Source organism: Amia ocellicauda, chromosome 1 (genome assembly GCF_036373705.1).
Source record: "Amia ocellicauda isolate fAmiCal2 chromosome 1, fAmiCal2.hap1, whole genome shotgun sequence".
Taxonomy (NCBI): domain Eukaryota; kingdom Metazoa; phylum Chordata; class Actinopteri; order Amiiformes; family Amiidae; genus Amia; species Amia ocellicauda.
In genome coordinates, this window is record NC_089850.1 from 12,693,715 (window position 1) to 12,709,514 (window position 15,800).

The 15,800-nt window shown below is 36.9% G+C and overlaps 1 protein-coding gene across 2 annotated transcripts in view; it reads right to left on the reverse strand.

Moving 5' to 3' along the window:
• The window catches only part of kiz (kizuna centrosomal protein), a 40,637-nt gene that overhangs the window by 16,120 nt on the left and 8,717 nt on the right, over window positions 1-15,800 (reverse strand). For both annotated transcript variants that reach the window (XM_066721235.1, XM_066721154.1), the window contains 4 exons: window positions 13,294-13,879; window positions 12,886-13,177; window positions 2,671-2,796; window positions 1,579-1,743 (listed from right to left, as the gene is read on the reverse strand). In XM_066721235.1, the coding sequence (XP_066577332.1) occupies window positions 1,579-1,743; window positions 2,671-2,796; window positions 12,886-13,177; window positions 13,294-13,879 (1,169 nt within the window). The remainder of the gene's footprint in view (window positions 1-1,578; window positions 1,744-2,670; window positions 2,797-12,885; window positions 13,178-13,293; window positions 13,880-15,800) is intronic.

A 15,800-nucleotide genomic window follows, 5' to 3' on the forward strand; every position in this document is an offset into this window, starting at 1 on the left:
CCTTTCTTCACACAGTAAACTCAAGATATGCTTAAATATTTATCTTTCCATTTATTACAAATATGGTATCATACCTGGTGTGAATTGCCTCAAGACTACTTATATATAATAATAACAACAACAACAACATAATTTTTCTAATGTCTCAACACAATTAATATATAATCCATAATTCTGAAAAGAGATGGTATTTTTCTAATTTAAAAATATATTTTTTTAGAGGTTCTTAACATTATGTGCAATTAAAATATGAATCCCATACTGAAAGTCAATACAGGATTCAATATATATTTAAAAGTTTAGTTTAAACATATTAAACTTCAATTCAGTTAATGATCTATTAGCATATTTAAGGGAAATACCAGCATAAGCTCATGAACAATACCTAGGCCGACCATAATATGGAATTGAAATGCTGGTTGCAAAGCCACAAAAAGGTGGATAAAACAGTAAGTGTTGATTCCCTTCAGGAGAAATTCTACCTGTAAATTTCAGAATAAATATAAATGTAAATACAAAATGTAGGGTATTCATTAATACTATGATTATTATTATTAATAATAGTCAATGTGTAGGCAGGTCCAGAAAGTCACCACCATGCCTACACTACTGTTACCAACAGTTGGTGGTTGTGAAGTATAAGTATTTTCATGTCCAGCTACTTTGCTGAGTCAGCACATCTAGTTCAAAGGAGTGACATATCAGGATAATTTTGGAGATGTACCCCTTTATCCAACACACCTCCATAACAGGGCTAGTAGTTTAAATGTATTTTCCCTTGGTAGAATTATTTTCATTTTTGTAAATGAAAAAGGTAATGAACGTTTAAATAGTATTAAAGGACATTTTAAAAGAAAACAAAAAATCTTCAAGATCCTTTAACTGAATACACAAACTAATAGAGGAAACAATTCTCCTTTTCTCATTTAAACATATTTTTAACTCAATGTATTGATCTCTATTCCTGCAACAGATTTAATATTACAGGATTACAGGATTAAGATGTGCAGTAGTTCATTGTGTCTCTGGAGGATGCATGAAATGAGATGGTGGTTGTAAAAAAAAAAACTCAAAGTGAATACAAATAAGCCAGATATATACCTAAGATTATGCTGACATTTAAATAAATATGTAAAATTACATTTTTATTATTTTACATTAAAGTAAATGTAAAGTTTAGTAATAGTACATTATAAATGCTTACTTCTCTTCACAGATAAAGAGTACTATACTAATGCATTGATTTGCAAGCAAGAAAAAAAGCTAGAAAACATTAAGTAAAAAAAAAGGCATATGAAAGGTTATATTCAATGATACATTCAAAAATAATAATTTCAAGTTGTACCCAACATCCCAAAATCGATCCATCCAAATACAGAATTATGTCTAGTTATTCATACACACCCTCTAGTAAAATGTTTTTACTACACCACAACTACTTTTACTTTCCAATAGGCTGCTTTATAGCTTGAATATGTATGCATCAAATGTAATGAAATATAGCAAATGTCACTGATATTCAAAGTGACGACATCAAAGTGATTCTGATTGCAGGTAAATATATAGAGAGTGCTATACCTTATTTTGCCTTCATCTATAGTGGTCCAGTCACTGCTCACTATCTCTTCGGGTAATAAGCATCCCTTTGACATGCTCCATGACAACCTCTGAAGCTGATGAAGGACGACTGCTCCACATGCTTCAAGGTCCTCTTCATTCAAGCGCGCCTTGCGGTGACAAAGGCTGCCGAATATATAGAGCAGTGAGAGCCATTTCCATGGAGTCAGAGTCACAGCCAGCTGGTCAAGATTTCGATCACAACAGCCATTCAAATCAGGCACGTCAGGACCGAACTAAATCAACTCAGGAAAACATATGGCAAAGGCCATGTCTGGACTCTTTAAACACAGCCACAATGCTATTAGCATCTTACTGTGGACTATTTTAATAAAGTGTATATTAAGTCAACAGCTGGAACCTCCCAACCCACCCAACCCCCCAACCCAGACACTGTATTTCTAAATTATGCTTTTGTTAAAATGGTTTAATACAGCCCATATTTCACATTTTAGAAGGTTTTATTTATCTGGGTAAAAAACACATCTGTTATGCTTCAATACTTAAAATAGTGAGTAACAGAAAATTACTAATGGTCTACTACTACTACTACTACTACTACTAATAATAATAATAATGTGCTATATTTGTCCAAACCTTTTGAAATACAGATAGCAGGAAAAGCTAAACTGCATTGAACACTGTTTTTAATTTTTACATGAACAGCAAACACATTACACTCGGATAATAAAAACCCAAACATAAAACACTGCTTTTGCCATTAACAGCTATTAAAGCATTGTAATTGGAAACTAAATCAATACACCCCCCTTTGATGCCAATGCTGTCATAATTCAGACCAGCATGCAGTTACTATGTACATTGTGGTTGTTAAACCCTTGGAAACCAAAGTGAGATGCAAGTGCGCTGTTAGTGACAAATAATGACACTTGATTTAAAACGAGAACACTTCAAAGACCAGGTCGTTTTTAAAACAACAAAAATTGATAGAGAAAAAAACAAAAGTCTCTCTAGTGTAACCAGAGGTTGTTTGGCAATGCGTGAAACAACAGGGAATGCTATCAGTACCAATAACAACAACAAACATCTTACCTTATCAAATGATCACGCTTCTCCTTAGTAACTGATGATGTCTTATAGAGCTGTAAGCAGTTCTCTCCTTGATGCAGTCTCCCTTCTATGCTCTTCAGTAAATGTACAAATCCCTCAAGTATAAGGCTGGAAACAGATTGCAAAACAAACATTTAATTTAGTTTGTTCCCACCAAAATGTATATATAGCAATATTATATACAAAATATCTAGTTAATAACTGCTTAGACTACAAAATAACTATTAATACATGGAAAATATGGACAATGGTCTACATGTAGAAAATGTTTTAGGTCTGTCAATCACCAGGTCGAAGTTCTAAGATTTAATTTGAACAGACAGCCTTTCTGTACGTTATCTGTGAATTCGGAAGCAGCTTCAGTGAAGTGGAAACACAACCTATACTTCTTACGAGACGTTTGGCTGAAGGAAAGATATCTTCGCAATGCTGGTGCATCCCATGGCTGGGAAAAAAACACTTTCTATATATTTGCACTCAGTGTTCATGCCTTCTTCAGAAAACTGTGTAAATGAAGACTGTTTTTCAGCAACTCACAGTGACCTTTGTCACTTTGGTCACACCTGGGAAGCTGTTGTTTGCCATTTGCATCACTAGGTTATCCCCAGACTCATGACACTTGTTCAGATGCTTCATACAGAACAGTTCGAGATTAAATCAGAGAGACCAGAGATCAACCCCTTTAATTTCGTAATCAAAGAAGTGTAACCGAGCAATGCCTCCAGTTAAATAAATAAATACGTTAAGATACAAAGCCATCGAATACATATCTGTGTAGGAAGAAGGCTTGCCTTGTCAAGTCACCTGTGTTTGTCAGAAAGGCTCCTGTGTCAATAGTGGCTGCTCTGCCAAGTCAAGACACAGCCTGGAAGCCATGAAGGGCTTTGCCTCCCCAGTCAGGTCAGCACAGGAGAGCTGACCTGCCATAATCTCTAGTTGTCTCTGTGGGAGGATGGGTTGACTGGAGCTCGCTGGACAAGAAGTTGTTTGCGAAGTGAAGTTTAAGCTTGACCTTTGCTTAAGGTTTTCAGAAAGGATACAAAAAACAAAACCTGAACCTGAAACTACAGAGAGAAGACACTGTCCTGGGCCACATCCAGAGGACCACCTGCCCGGCAATCTCCAAGTACGTCTTGGCCCAATGCAAACCTAACCTTCAAGGGCCCAGTCAGATTCAATTTAGGCCATAGCAAGAATGTCCTCAGCTCAGTGTTGATCACTATATAGTAATGGCTTTCACAAGTGTAGCACAGTACTAGGTGCCAACTGTAAGTCGTCCTGGGTGAGGGCATCTGCTAAGAAACAAATAATAATAATAATAATAATAATAATAATAATAATAATAATAATAATAATAATGACATGCTTGAAGGGCAGTGTATTTGTAAGATGAATGATTGAATTGACTTTAAGAATCTGCCCCTGTGAGTGAAGTGCAATTAAAAACATCTTAAACACAGTGGTCTAATGTAAAAGGTGCTACATTGCATTTTTTACAATTATGAGATTAACACACATAGCTGCATGATTTTAAAGTCTGTGCTCTGTGTCAGTGTATGAAAATCTAGGTAGGTAAGAAAAAATAAAAAATAAAATAATGCACAAAAAATGAATCCCAGAGACATTCATAATCATATTGACATGTATACGCAGTAGGGCTAATATCCCTCAGTTACAACTAAATTCAGTCCTATTATTGTCAGGCCTTTTAAATGAAAACAAAATGATATGCTCTCAGGGGTAATGTTACAATAGATCAAAGTAAAAAAAAAACACTTTATGAATATTCAATTGAAAAATAATGTCACCACTGACGAAAGCTGATGTCAACAGAACTGTATGCACTTCCAGACCTGCATCTCATAAGCCAAAGATCGTGTAGTTTATTTTCTATACATACATTAAACAAAATTAAAAATGTATTTTATTATTTGGTAACTGAAAATACAGAACTATGTAATAAATAATATGTCAGAAAAGTGTTCCTTTATATATGTTGAATGCTTCTTTTCAATGTGTTTTTGCTTTCATGTTTTCACACTTTGTTTACCGAAGCAGCAAACCGGATTAACAATTTTTTAACAAGACGTTATTAAAATGTGGTGTTTTTATGCAGCTACCAGAAATAAAATCTGTTCAAAATACCGGGTTATAAAATAAGACTGGTGCACTGGTGTCGAGTGTATCAGACATTAAAGGACACCACAATCCACAGAAGGGTAGAGAATCTGTACAAGTTGCTAATTATTTCAAGTTCGACAATTTTGTCGTACCATGTTTTTTTTACATTTTATTTTACACACCGGCTCCATCCCTGTAGACCGACTTCCCATACAACACATCAAGTTAACAGCTTATCAAAATACATTTTTTTGGAAGAGTTTTACGCCTTTAATCTGGTCATTCTTAGTTTTAAAATGAGAAATATATGCCTAATGCATGTGGATTTTGTGAACCTATCTCTTTCTTGAGTATTAAGCTCTGGGTGGCCCTCATTGAATTCTCCACAAAACCCAGCAGAGATCCCGAGCCCCCCAACATAAAAGGGAAAAAAAAGAATTTATGACAATCTATAATGGGCTTGAAGGTCAGAGGTCAGCAAACAATTGGTCCTTCTCTTTTGCAGGTTGTTTCCTGGGAACATCCTGATTAAGCTGGCAGCTTGAATTATATCCATGACATTCTGTAGTGCACAATCCATCTGCGCTAAGTCCTCTTCAATGCCGCTGAAGTAGCATGGGCAAAAGCTCTGCCTTTTTTTCCCTTCAGCGTGGGCCTTGAAATAGTCATCATCTTTCTATCCACTTTATTTGTCAGTGCTCTTCAAAATAGACCTTTAAAAAACAATGTGTTGTGTGCACCAAACTTACATTATTATTGGATTTACCAGTAAGTCTCCAACTGGGCTCTGGCTGTCATTCTGTTTGGGGATCTGATTCTGTGTTTCTCACTCTGTCTGTATCTGTTGTTGTATCGTCAGTAACTTCACACCTTCAAACAATATTCCAATGCATAAACCATCACATATCCATACTGCCCTCAATGGACAAAACGTGTCATCTCTCGATAATCACCAGTATATAATACTTCTACTGCTGCTACTACTACTACTACTAATTATTAATATTATACAAGCTAACAGGCCCTTAAAATGAATGAATGAATGAATTAATAAAGAAATAGACAAGTAAACAAACAAAGCACTGAATAACATAGAAAAGGCCAGTACAGCACCATCCACAAGAAGCTGAACTTGGACTTGAAGTCGCTTATGCCGCACAGAAAGGGTAATTCACTCCTATAATCTTGTTTCCATGGACACATTCATCACCCGTCTCAGCTGATGCAGGGTTGTCCGTGTTCTGCTAGTCCCCTCGTTGAAAGTTAATGCGAGTTCACAGAAAAAGCGAACTTTCCATACAATGTGGGTTAAATTATGTTATCTATTTCCAGAATGCCTTTACAGCTACAGATCATGGTGCTTACACAACAAAAAGAGTGGATGCAATGAATGCTCTTCAGACAATTCAAAGTATTCCCCTCCCCAAAACAGAGAATTAGTACTGAAAGAACTTGAACGAAAGGGTATTTTATCGCTTTATAATAAAGTTTTCACATTTACATGACTTGATTTCATAGTACTGAGGCTTGTTATTAATATCAACTCCTATACTGCCCTTTAGTATTTACAATTGTTATATATCTTTGTATGCCTTAAACAATAAAGAAAGAGGCCGATATGATATTGCTATAGTATAACTGTATGCATTACTATGAAACATAGTATTCATGTTCTTTACTGGCGAATAATTCTAGGTTTATTTTCAGCTCTGATTCTGTGCTCCTTGCTGCCACCCATTTACTTTTCCCTCTGGTGTTGTGTCATGTCGTGTTGTGTTATGATAGTAAGACCCAAGTGGAACATGGGAAGGCTGGAACACTTTGTGATCTCTGCATTTTTCTTCGATGCCTTTTTGAATTGTGCCATCACCTCAGACTCCAGAAAGTTTTTTATTCTTCTAACGCCTATCACTGCTGTGATCTCTGCAGATAGCTCAGCTGTTCAGATTTGTGCTACACCAGTGTCTGGATTAAACGTTTATGCCCACATGTCATTTGACTGGTCAGCACTGTGTTTCTACCCACCCCACTACCCCACCAATTAAACCTTATTGGAAATGGTCTTGAAATCAGGGACTACTTGGATTTCCAGCCAATGTGGGTTAGCTGAATCAGGATAAAAATGCAGAACATGGGATGCCAACCTAAAATGTTTAATGTTATAATTATATATATATATATATATATATATATATATATATATATATATATATATATATATATACACTCACCTAAATGATTATTAGGAACACCTGTTCAATTTCTCATTAATGCAATTATCTAAACAACCAATCACATGGCAGTTGCTTCAATGCATTTAGGGGTGTGGTCCTGGTCAAGACAATCTCCTGAACTCCAAACTGAATGTCTGAATGGGAAAGAAAGGTGATTTAAGCAATTTTGAGCGTGGCATGGTTGTTGGTGCCAGATGGGCCGGTCTGAGTATTTCACAATCTGCTCAGTTACTGGGATTTTCACGCACAACCATTTCTAGGGTTTACAAAGAATGGTGTGAAAAGGGAAAAACATCCAGTATGCGGCAGTCCTGTGGGGGCGAAAATGCCTTGTTGATGCTAGAGGTCAGAGGAGAATGGGCCGACTGATTCAAGCCGATAGAAGAGCAACTTTGACTGAAATAACCACTCGTTACAACCGAGGTATGCAGCAAAGCATTTGTGAAGCCACAACACGTACAACCTTGAGGCGGATGGGCTACAACAGCAGAAGACCCCACCGGGTACCACTCATCTCCACTACAAATAGGAAAAAAAGGCTACAATTTGCACAAGCTCACCAAAATTGGACAGTTGAAGACTGGAAAAATGTTGCCTGGTCTGATGAGTCTCAATTTCTGTTGAGACATTCAGATGGTAGAGTCAGAATTTGGCGTAAACAGAATGAGAACATGGATCCATCATGCCTTGTTACCACTGTGCAGGCTGGTGGTGGTGGTGTAATGGTGTGGGGGATGTTTTCTTGGCACACTTTAGGCCCCTTAGTGCCAATTGGGCATCGTTTAAATGCCACGGCCTACCTGAGCATTGTTTCTGACCATGTCCATCCCTTTATGACCACCATGTACCCATCCTCTGATGGCTACTTCCAGCAGGATAATGCACCATGTCACAAAGGTCGAATCATTTCAAATTGGTTTCTTGAACATGACAATGAGTTCACTGTATTAAACTGGACCCCACAGTCACCAGATCTCAACCCAATAGAGCATCTTTGGGATGTGGTGGAACGGGAGCTTCGTGCCCTGGATGTGCATCCCACAAATCTCCCATCAACTGCAAGATGCTATCCTATCAATATGGGCCAACATTTCTAAAGAATGCTTTCAGCACCTTGTTGAATCAATGCCACGTAGAATTAAGGCAGTTCTGAAGGCGAAAGGGGGTCAAACACAGTATTAGTATGGTGTTCCTAATAATCCTTTAGGTGAGTGTATATATATATATATACAGTGAGGAAAAAAAGTATTTGATCCCCTGCTGATTTTGCACGTTTGCCCACTGACAAAGAAATGATCAGTCTATAATTGTAATGGTAGGTGTATTTTAACAGTGAGAGACAGAACAACAGCAAAACAATCCAGAAAAACGCATTTCAAAAAAGTTATAAATTGATTTGCATGTTAATGAGGGAAATAAGTATTTGATCCCCTATCAATCAGCAAGATTTCTGGCTCCCAGGTGTCTTTTATACAGGTAACGAGCTGAGATTAGGAGCACTCTCTTAAAGGGAGAGCTCCTAATCTCAGCTCGTTACCTGTATAAAAGACACCTGTCCACAGAAGCAATCAATCAATCAGATTCCAAACTCTCCACCACGGCCAAGACCAAAGAGCTGTCCAAGGATGTCAGGGACAAGATTGTAGACCTACACAAGGCTGGAATGGGCTACCAGACCATCGCCAAGCAGCTTGGTGAGAAGGTGACAACAGTTGGTGCGACTATTCGCAAATGGAAGAAACACAAAATAACTGTCAGTCTCCCTCGGTCTGGGGCTCCATGCAAGATCTCACCTCGTGGAGTTTCAATGATCATGAGAACGGTGAGGAATCAGCCCAGAACTACACGGGAGGATCTCAAGGCAGCTGGGACCATAGTCACCAAGAAAACAATTGGTAACACACTACGCCATGAAGGACTGAAATCCTGCAGCGCCCGCAAGGCCCCCCTGCTCAAGAAAGCACATGTACAGGCCCGTCTGAAGTTTGCCAATGAACATCTGAATGATTCAGAGGAGAACTGGGTGAAAGTCTTGTGGTCAGATGAGATCAAAATCAAGCTCTTTGGCATCAACTCAACTCGCCATGTTTGGAGGAGGAGGAGGAATGACCCAAGAACAGCATCCCCACCGTCAAACATGGAGGTGGAAACATTATGCTTTGGGGGTGTTTTTCTGCTAAGGGGACAGGACAGCTGCACCGCATCAAAGGGACGATGGACGGGGCCATGTACCGTCAAATCTTGGGTGAGAACCTCCTTCCCTCAGCCAGGGCATTGAAAATGGGTCGTGGATGGGTATTCCAGCATGACAATGACCCAAAACACACAGCCAAGGCAACAAAGGAGTGGCTCAAGAAGAAGCACATTAAGGTCCTGGAGTGGCCTAGCCAGTCTCCAGACCTTAATCCCATAGAAAATCTGTGGAGGGAGCTGAAGGTTCGAGTTGCCAAACGTCAGCCTCGAAACCTTAATGACTTGGAGAGGATCTGCAAAGAGGAGTGGGACAAAATCCCTCCTGAGATGTATGCAAACCTGGTGGCCAACTACAAGAAACGTCTGACCTCTGTGATTGCCAACAAGGGTTTTGCCACCAAGTACTAAGTCGAAGGGGTCAAATACTTATTTCCCTCATTAACATGCAAATGAATTTATAACTTTTTTGAAATGTGTTTTTCTGGATTTTTTTGTGGTTATTCTGTCTCTCACTGTTAAAATACACCTACCATTAAAATTATAGACTGATCATTTCTTTGTCAGTGGGCAAACGTACAAAATCAGCAGGGGATCAAATACTTTTTTCCCACACTGTGTATATATATATATATATATATATATATATATATATATATATAAATTATGTGGTAAAGATTCCAGGGCAATATCATTCTTCACTATGTCATGTGAAAATGCATATAAGGGTGAGTTAGGTGGTCTTTTGCCATCACATCATAAATCTGAGAACAAGAAAATATTTCCACAATTTCTCACCTGCTAATTCTTAACTGAACGACTTATAGTCATCTGCCAGTTTTTAATAACACATATTGAAATTTAAGATTTTATTGCAACAAATTGTAAATAAGGATCAACACATAGATTCAATTGTAAATTAAATCGTATGAACCCACTGTACTGTTTGGACATTTAATTCTGCTATGTAGCAATTCTGGGGGGAAAAAAAGAAACCAATTAAAACTGGTAATTTAGGTAAGGCGCAATAATAATCTGCTAATGTGTGTGATTTTCCACTTTTGACACATTACAGCTCTGTCCCAGGGTCACAAAATATATTTATTTTAAGCATATCATTTATGAAATAATTACTACAACATGTTTGTCAGCAGTCATTCAAAAGATGATAACTAAAGAGCCACTTCTGAATTACAATTCCATTATACAATCCCATAATGTTAATAGCCTCTATTGTTCTAAACTGTATATGTCTAAAATAAAAGAGTACAAAAAGGCCACAGCTTATTAGCAGACAAGAATATATGATAAACATTTTTAAAACCGTGTACTCTGATTATTATAGAAGGGCAAGGGAATATGCAGCTCATTTCATTACAGCCTCAGCCAGGTCGCACTTTAAGGAATAATAATCAAGTAATAAAATTAATGATATAGCCTTTCTTTAGTTTTCATACAGCTGAATGGTAAAGCGACATAACTGCTAGCCTTGACCTTGCACAACCTACTGCAACTTAAAAATGTGCTGTACCAAATTTTTAAATAGCTAGCCTACAGATCACTATAATTTGCTGAAATATAAATACAGGTGATGGCCCAGAACATAACACAAAAGAGCTGCTGTACACAAGATTGATAAGGTAGTGAAGGGTTTCAGTTTTTAATATCTATAGATTTTCCATACTGGAACAATCTTTGTTGGAAACTGTTAAGTACTCTTAGGTTTTCTGGGGGCAACTTTCAATCTCCAGGTTGCATTTATGCTGAACCCATCGTCTCTTTCATTAACTTGACATGAAAGCTTAACTGTAACTGATTCCCAAGTAGAACAGAAACAACTATGCCTATATTTTATTGTCAGAATATCATACAGGAGAAGAACTTTAAATAATATATTTTCAATCTATAGGCCTAATCTCTGATAAACCTTCGATAATATGTGTTTGACCCAGCATTTCCTCAGCTGCCTAGGTTTTATATCTATGTATTTTACAAATTCTGAAATACAATTTGAGAATTTAATAACAAAAGCTTTTCTTGTCCATACAAAGACACAAATTCTGGACTAAAAACTAAAAAACAATCCATATGCAACTAAAAACCTTCTGGTATGGCAAGCTAAATCAAATTCAGAACACAAATTCCCTGCAGTCACATTTAATCCACATGTGGTTCGTCTATGCCAAATCATTCGTGACCTGCAGCCCATTCAGGCAGGAGATGAAAAGCTGGGAAAATAACTGTGCTACCACTGTGGGAAACATTAAAACTATCCAAAACAAACTAACCCAACCAGAAGAACTGACACAACCGGTTAGGGCTGTCGTTGAAGGTTTGAAGGTTGGTAGCCGGGTAGTCAAAGTCCGTTCTCACCATTTGGAGGGTCATCAAGGCATGCATGCAGTGTCATTTCTACTTTAAACAGAATGTTTAGCCTAACTATAGACCAAAATCTATTTTTAGCAAAAGCATTGTCTCATCTATAATTTTATTATTACTGTATTTATTTTCTATTCCCTTGATTGGTTTATTTTTTCGGTTTAACGTATAACAACAATTGGTGGCTTTCACATACCTGCAATAAAGACTGAAATGTCAAATCTTCTGTCAAAAATAAAAAAATCAATAATTTAAACATTGCATTGGGAACTGCATCCCGTAATCAGAAAAAAGCACAGCAATGTCTAAACCAGCAAACAGAGATCTGATCCATGGCTCCAGAAAGCACATCACAGATTTCCCATAATTGCTCATAGCAGGAAACTCTTAAGAAGTCCAAAGTTTATTTTCAGAGTCTACAACTATTAGGGTCTTTTTCAAAGCTTTCATGTTGCACAAAGAAAAAAAAAAAGGAAAATCCTTCCCTTAGTATATAATCTGTTGGATATAGGTCCTGGGCACTTCCTGCAGTGTGTGCTGTAACCGAGCTATGTTTGTTGTACAGTCGAGCTGAACATGAACCCTCAATTATCAATCACCAGCTGCAGATGTTGAACTTGGACTGCTCCTTCTTGATGGATCTGTGACTTGTGTTTTCTCCAGGACTCTAGTCTGCTTATCACTGAGCCACATTAAAAAATCTGGGCCATTTTGGTTTGTGCTGCACTGTTCAAAGGCATGCTTATGATGTACCATCTTTAATGTTCTGGAAAGCATCTCTTATGTGGCATTTTTAGGGAAGGGGATCAAAATTCCCTCCATTCTGACACGCAGAGAGTGGATGAAAATATACAGGGTACTTAAAAGTTATGGGAAATGCCAGGCAAAATGACACTTCATCCTTAATACTAACGCTGCTTGTGAATAGAAGATTGCAGTTAAATTTGTCTTTTAATAGTCATCTAGATCATAAAAAACACCTCAAATACAACATCTAGATTCCCCCCATAGGTATTTTAAAGTTAAAAGTCATAATTTGTACAGTTTGCATTGTCCTCTTCAAGTTATGACAGAACCCACTGAGATGTACATGTAGAAAATATGGCACAGGCTTGACAAATATCTATTATTACCCCAATTTACCAGGGGGTAATGTAGTTATCAGTGTGTAGAATGTATGTGACACTGTGTTCCTAAGGATTAAAGAAGAAGGCCAGATCAACTCAATTCAATTAATATCAACCACGTTAAGACGAAAAGTGACAAGACTTACTTTTCTGCAGGGGTTGTGAAGGGTGACCTGCTTTGCGAAGACTGCACCGGAGTGCCTGCCCTTCCCCTCTTGTGCACTATTAATCTCTCTATCTTGGTGATGGAGAGCTCGGGTCTTCTCACTGCATCGTTCTTATCTGCAGAAAGGCCCGTGTCTCCCCCATCTTCAGGTGAAACTGAACACTCTTCATCTTCACTCAGAGATATCGAGAAGTCACTTTCTGTGTCGGCGATGTCATTTTCCACATTTGGCAGAGTCAATCTAGAAATAGCAATAGTACTCATGCCCCCCTCTGAAACAAAAACAATGTATAATTTAGTTTTTTCCAGTTCAGTTTTTTCACAGGTTTAATTTGCATAAAATACATTTATACATAAATGAATAAAGCTTCTACATCCAAATACATACCTGCATTATTCTGACTTTCATTTCTAGATCCAGGAAGGGCCATGAGAGGCACAGCTTCACCAGCATCAGGGTAACATCCTTTCACGATCTCCACATTAGCAGAGATGTTCAGATCAGTGCTTTGTGGACCTGGAGACTTCCTTTCATTGAGCTGGGCACTGTGTTGGGGCAGCACCCCTTCCTCAGGAACATGAATAACGTGAGACTCAGTTAAATCACTAATTTGTAGTGGGATTGAATCTTTTAGTAATTGTGGGTTGCTTGATGGAGGTGGGACAAGTCTTCCCCTTTTCCCAGGTGAACTTCTGTTCGTGTAATCATTGGGGTAGGTTTGGTCTTCTACGTGACATGCCAATGTTACAGCTCCATGTGCTGTGAATTTCAACTTGCTTAACATTTTATGATCCACGTGCTGGGAAGAAGGTAGATGCTGATTCGATAGGCTGTGTATAGGTTGGAAGGATGGCATAATTGCAGGAATTTCACTTGAGGTTTCACGTCCCATAAAGATGGTAGCAGGCTGGTATAGTCCTTTGGTGAGATGTACAGTGGGACTATTGGGCGATGGTCCTGGTAGCTTCTTTTCCTAAAGAGAGATTAATTTAAAAAATAAAAATAAATCGATAATAATGAAAATGAAGTGTAATGCAATCATTTCACAAGACTGTCTTTCTACCCATGTGTAATTTTGTTGGTTTTCTTGTTGTTATTCTACCCAACACTATATGTAAAGGTATCAAAGGGAATCAGAACAGTAATCACAAATTCATCTAACTTCAAAATGTATAAGATCCTTTCATTTTTTTGAAGAAGGAATATTTCATGTTAACAGAGAGAGAAAAAATTACTTAAAAACACACCTAAATTTCACATCAATATAAATGAAAGGAGAAAAATAAATTAAAATATGAAAGTATTTGCTATTCTATTTCTGACTCAATATTGAAAAAAATACAATATTCTGAGACAATTTTATAGAAGAATGTTTTTTCACCTGCATATGGGATTTAAATTAGTAGAGAAAACCTACAGAAGTATTCAAAGCCATCACATTTTATTCAAATGCATTTTAAATTGGGCATCCAAAAAAAACAACTAAAATTAAGACATCTGAATTTTTTTTCAGAAAATATAAAAAGAAACAGCCTTAATTAATTATCATCATCATTATTATAATTAAGAATTGTTTGGACTGTTTTCAATAATGCAGCTATATTCTTTTAACATAGGCATGTGACAACTTTATTAAGAAATAATAATATTGTTGATAGGATAATTACTACATATACTACAAGTGAACATTCAGTAGGCAGAGACATGCTTTCACATGTATGGGGATTAAAATGTGAATAGTACATTCAAGAAGTCACCATTTTATAAGCTTATGCTGTCAAAATGCTTTACCTTGAAGGTTGTATTTAAAAGTAGATATCTTTATTTTCATAATGATTATTACAGTTTTCCTTTCATTAATGTATAGATGTTTGTGTGAAAAATTGCATTAAATCTACTTTGAAAACTGAACAATGACGTTTTACAAAAATAACTTGTGAAATGAATGTGGATTTTGTTGTGTCAAGATCCTGTAATTGCGTAAGTGTAACAAATGTAAAAAATATATAAATCACTACCTTGAATACCTTTCTGAAAGGTTTGTTAATAGTACATGTAAAATATATATATATATATATATATATATATATATTAATAAGTGAAGTAAAATAAAAAAGGTCTTATTATAATTATACAAAAATAGCATTTTTCTGTATTAGAAAATTACAGATTTAAACATGTAGATCCATAACAAGTAGAATAACCTGTCCTCCACAATTGTGTCATACACAACCACACCATCACTTTAAACGTATTTACAATTCAAGCTGCAGCAATTCTTTTGCAAGTCAACATTACAGTGTTTGAAAGTATTACTTTTTTGTTAAATTATGTCAGGCTACAGTTTATGTGGGTCAAGGTTGGATTTCCTTTCAAAACTGCTTTAGAAGAATGTTACAAGATCAATGTTTTAACTTTTAATCTTATTAACAATCCTTTACGTAAGTTGTGATTTATGTCTGGTATGGCACCAAGGGGGGAAAAGCTAAAATCTTCTTCCCAACATAATAACAAAAAGCATTGCTTCTGTTTCTTTTCTGATAAGGGTCTTAAATACCAAACAGTTAGCTTCTTAATAACATTCACTGTAAACCATGCAGTCTGCCCAGCAGATCCACAAAGTAGGTAAAAGGAGGAAAAGTTAATTTCTTGGCTGAGTGATTCCATCGGTAGCTGCAGGGCAAAGTAGAAAGTGTTTCACTAAAGTAGCAATTGATTCTTCTATCAATCTGCGGCACGCGCGTGCTCTTCCAAGGAATGTATTAAATATGAAAATCATATCCCGTTATCATCTGTTTCCAGCTTTCAGCCCGGTAAGCTTTTCTTAATGAATGCTGCAGCCTAAGGGACATGCACACTGCCAGCAATGGCTTGTATGCATAATGGAGTGATGG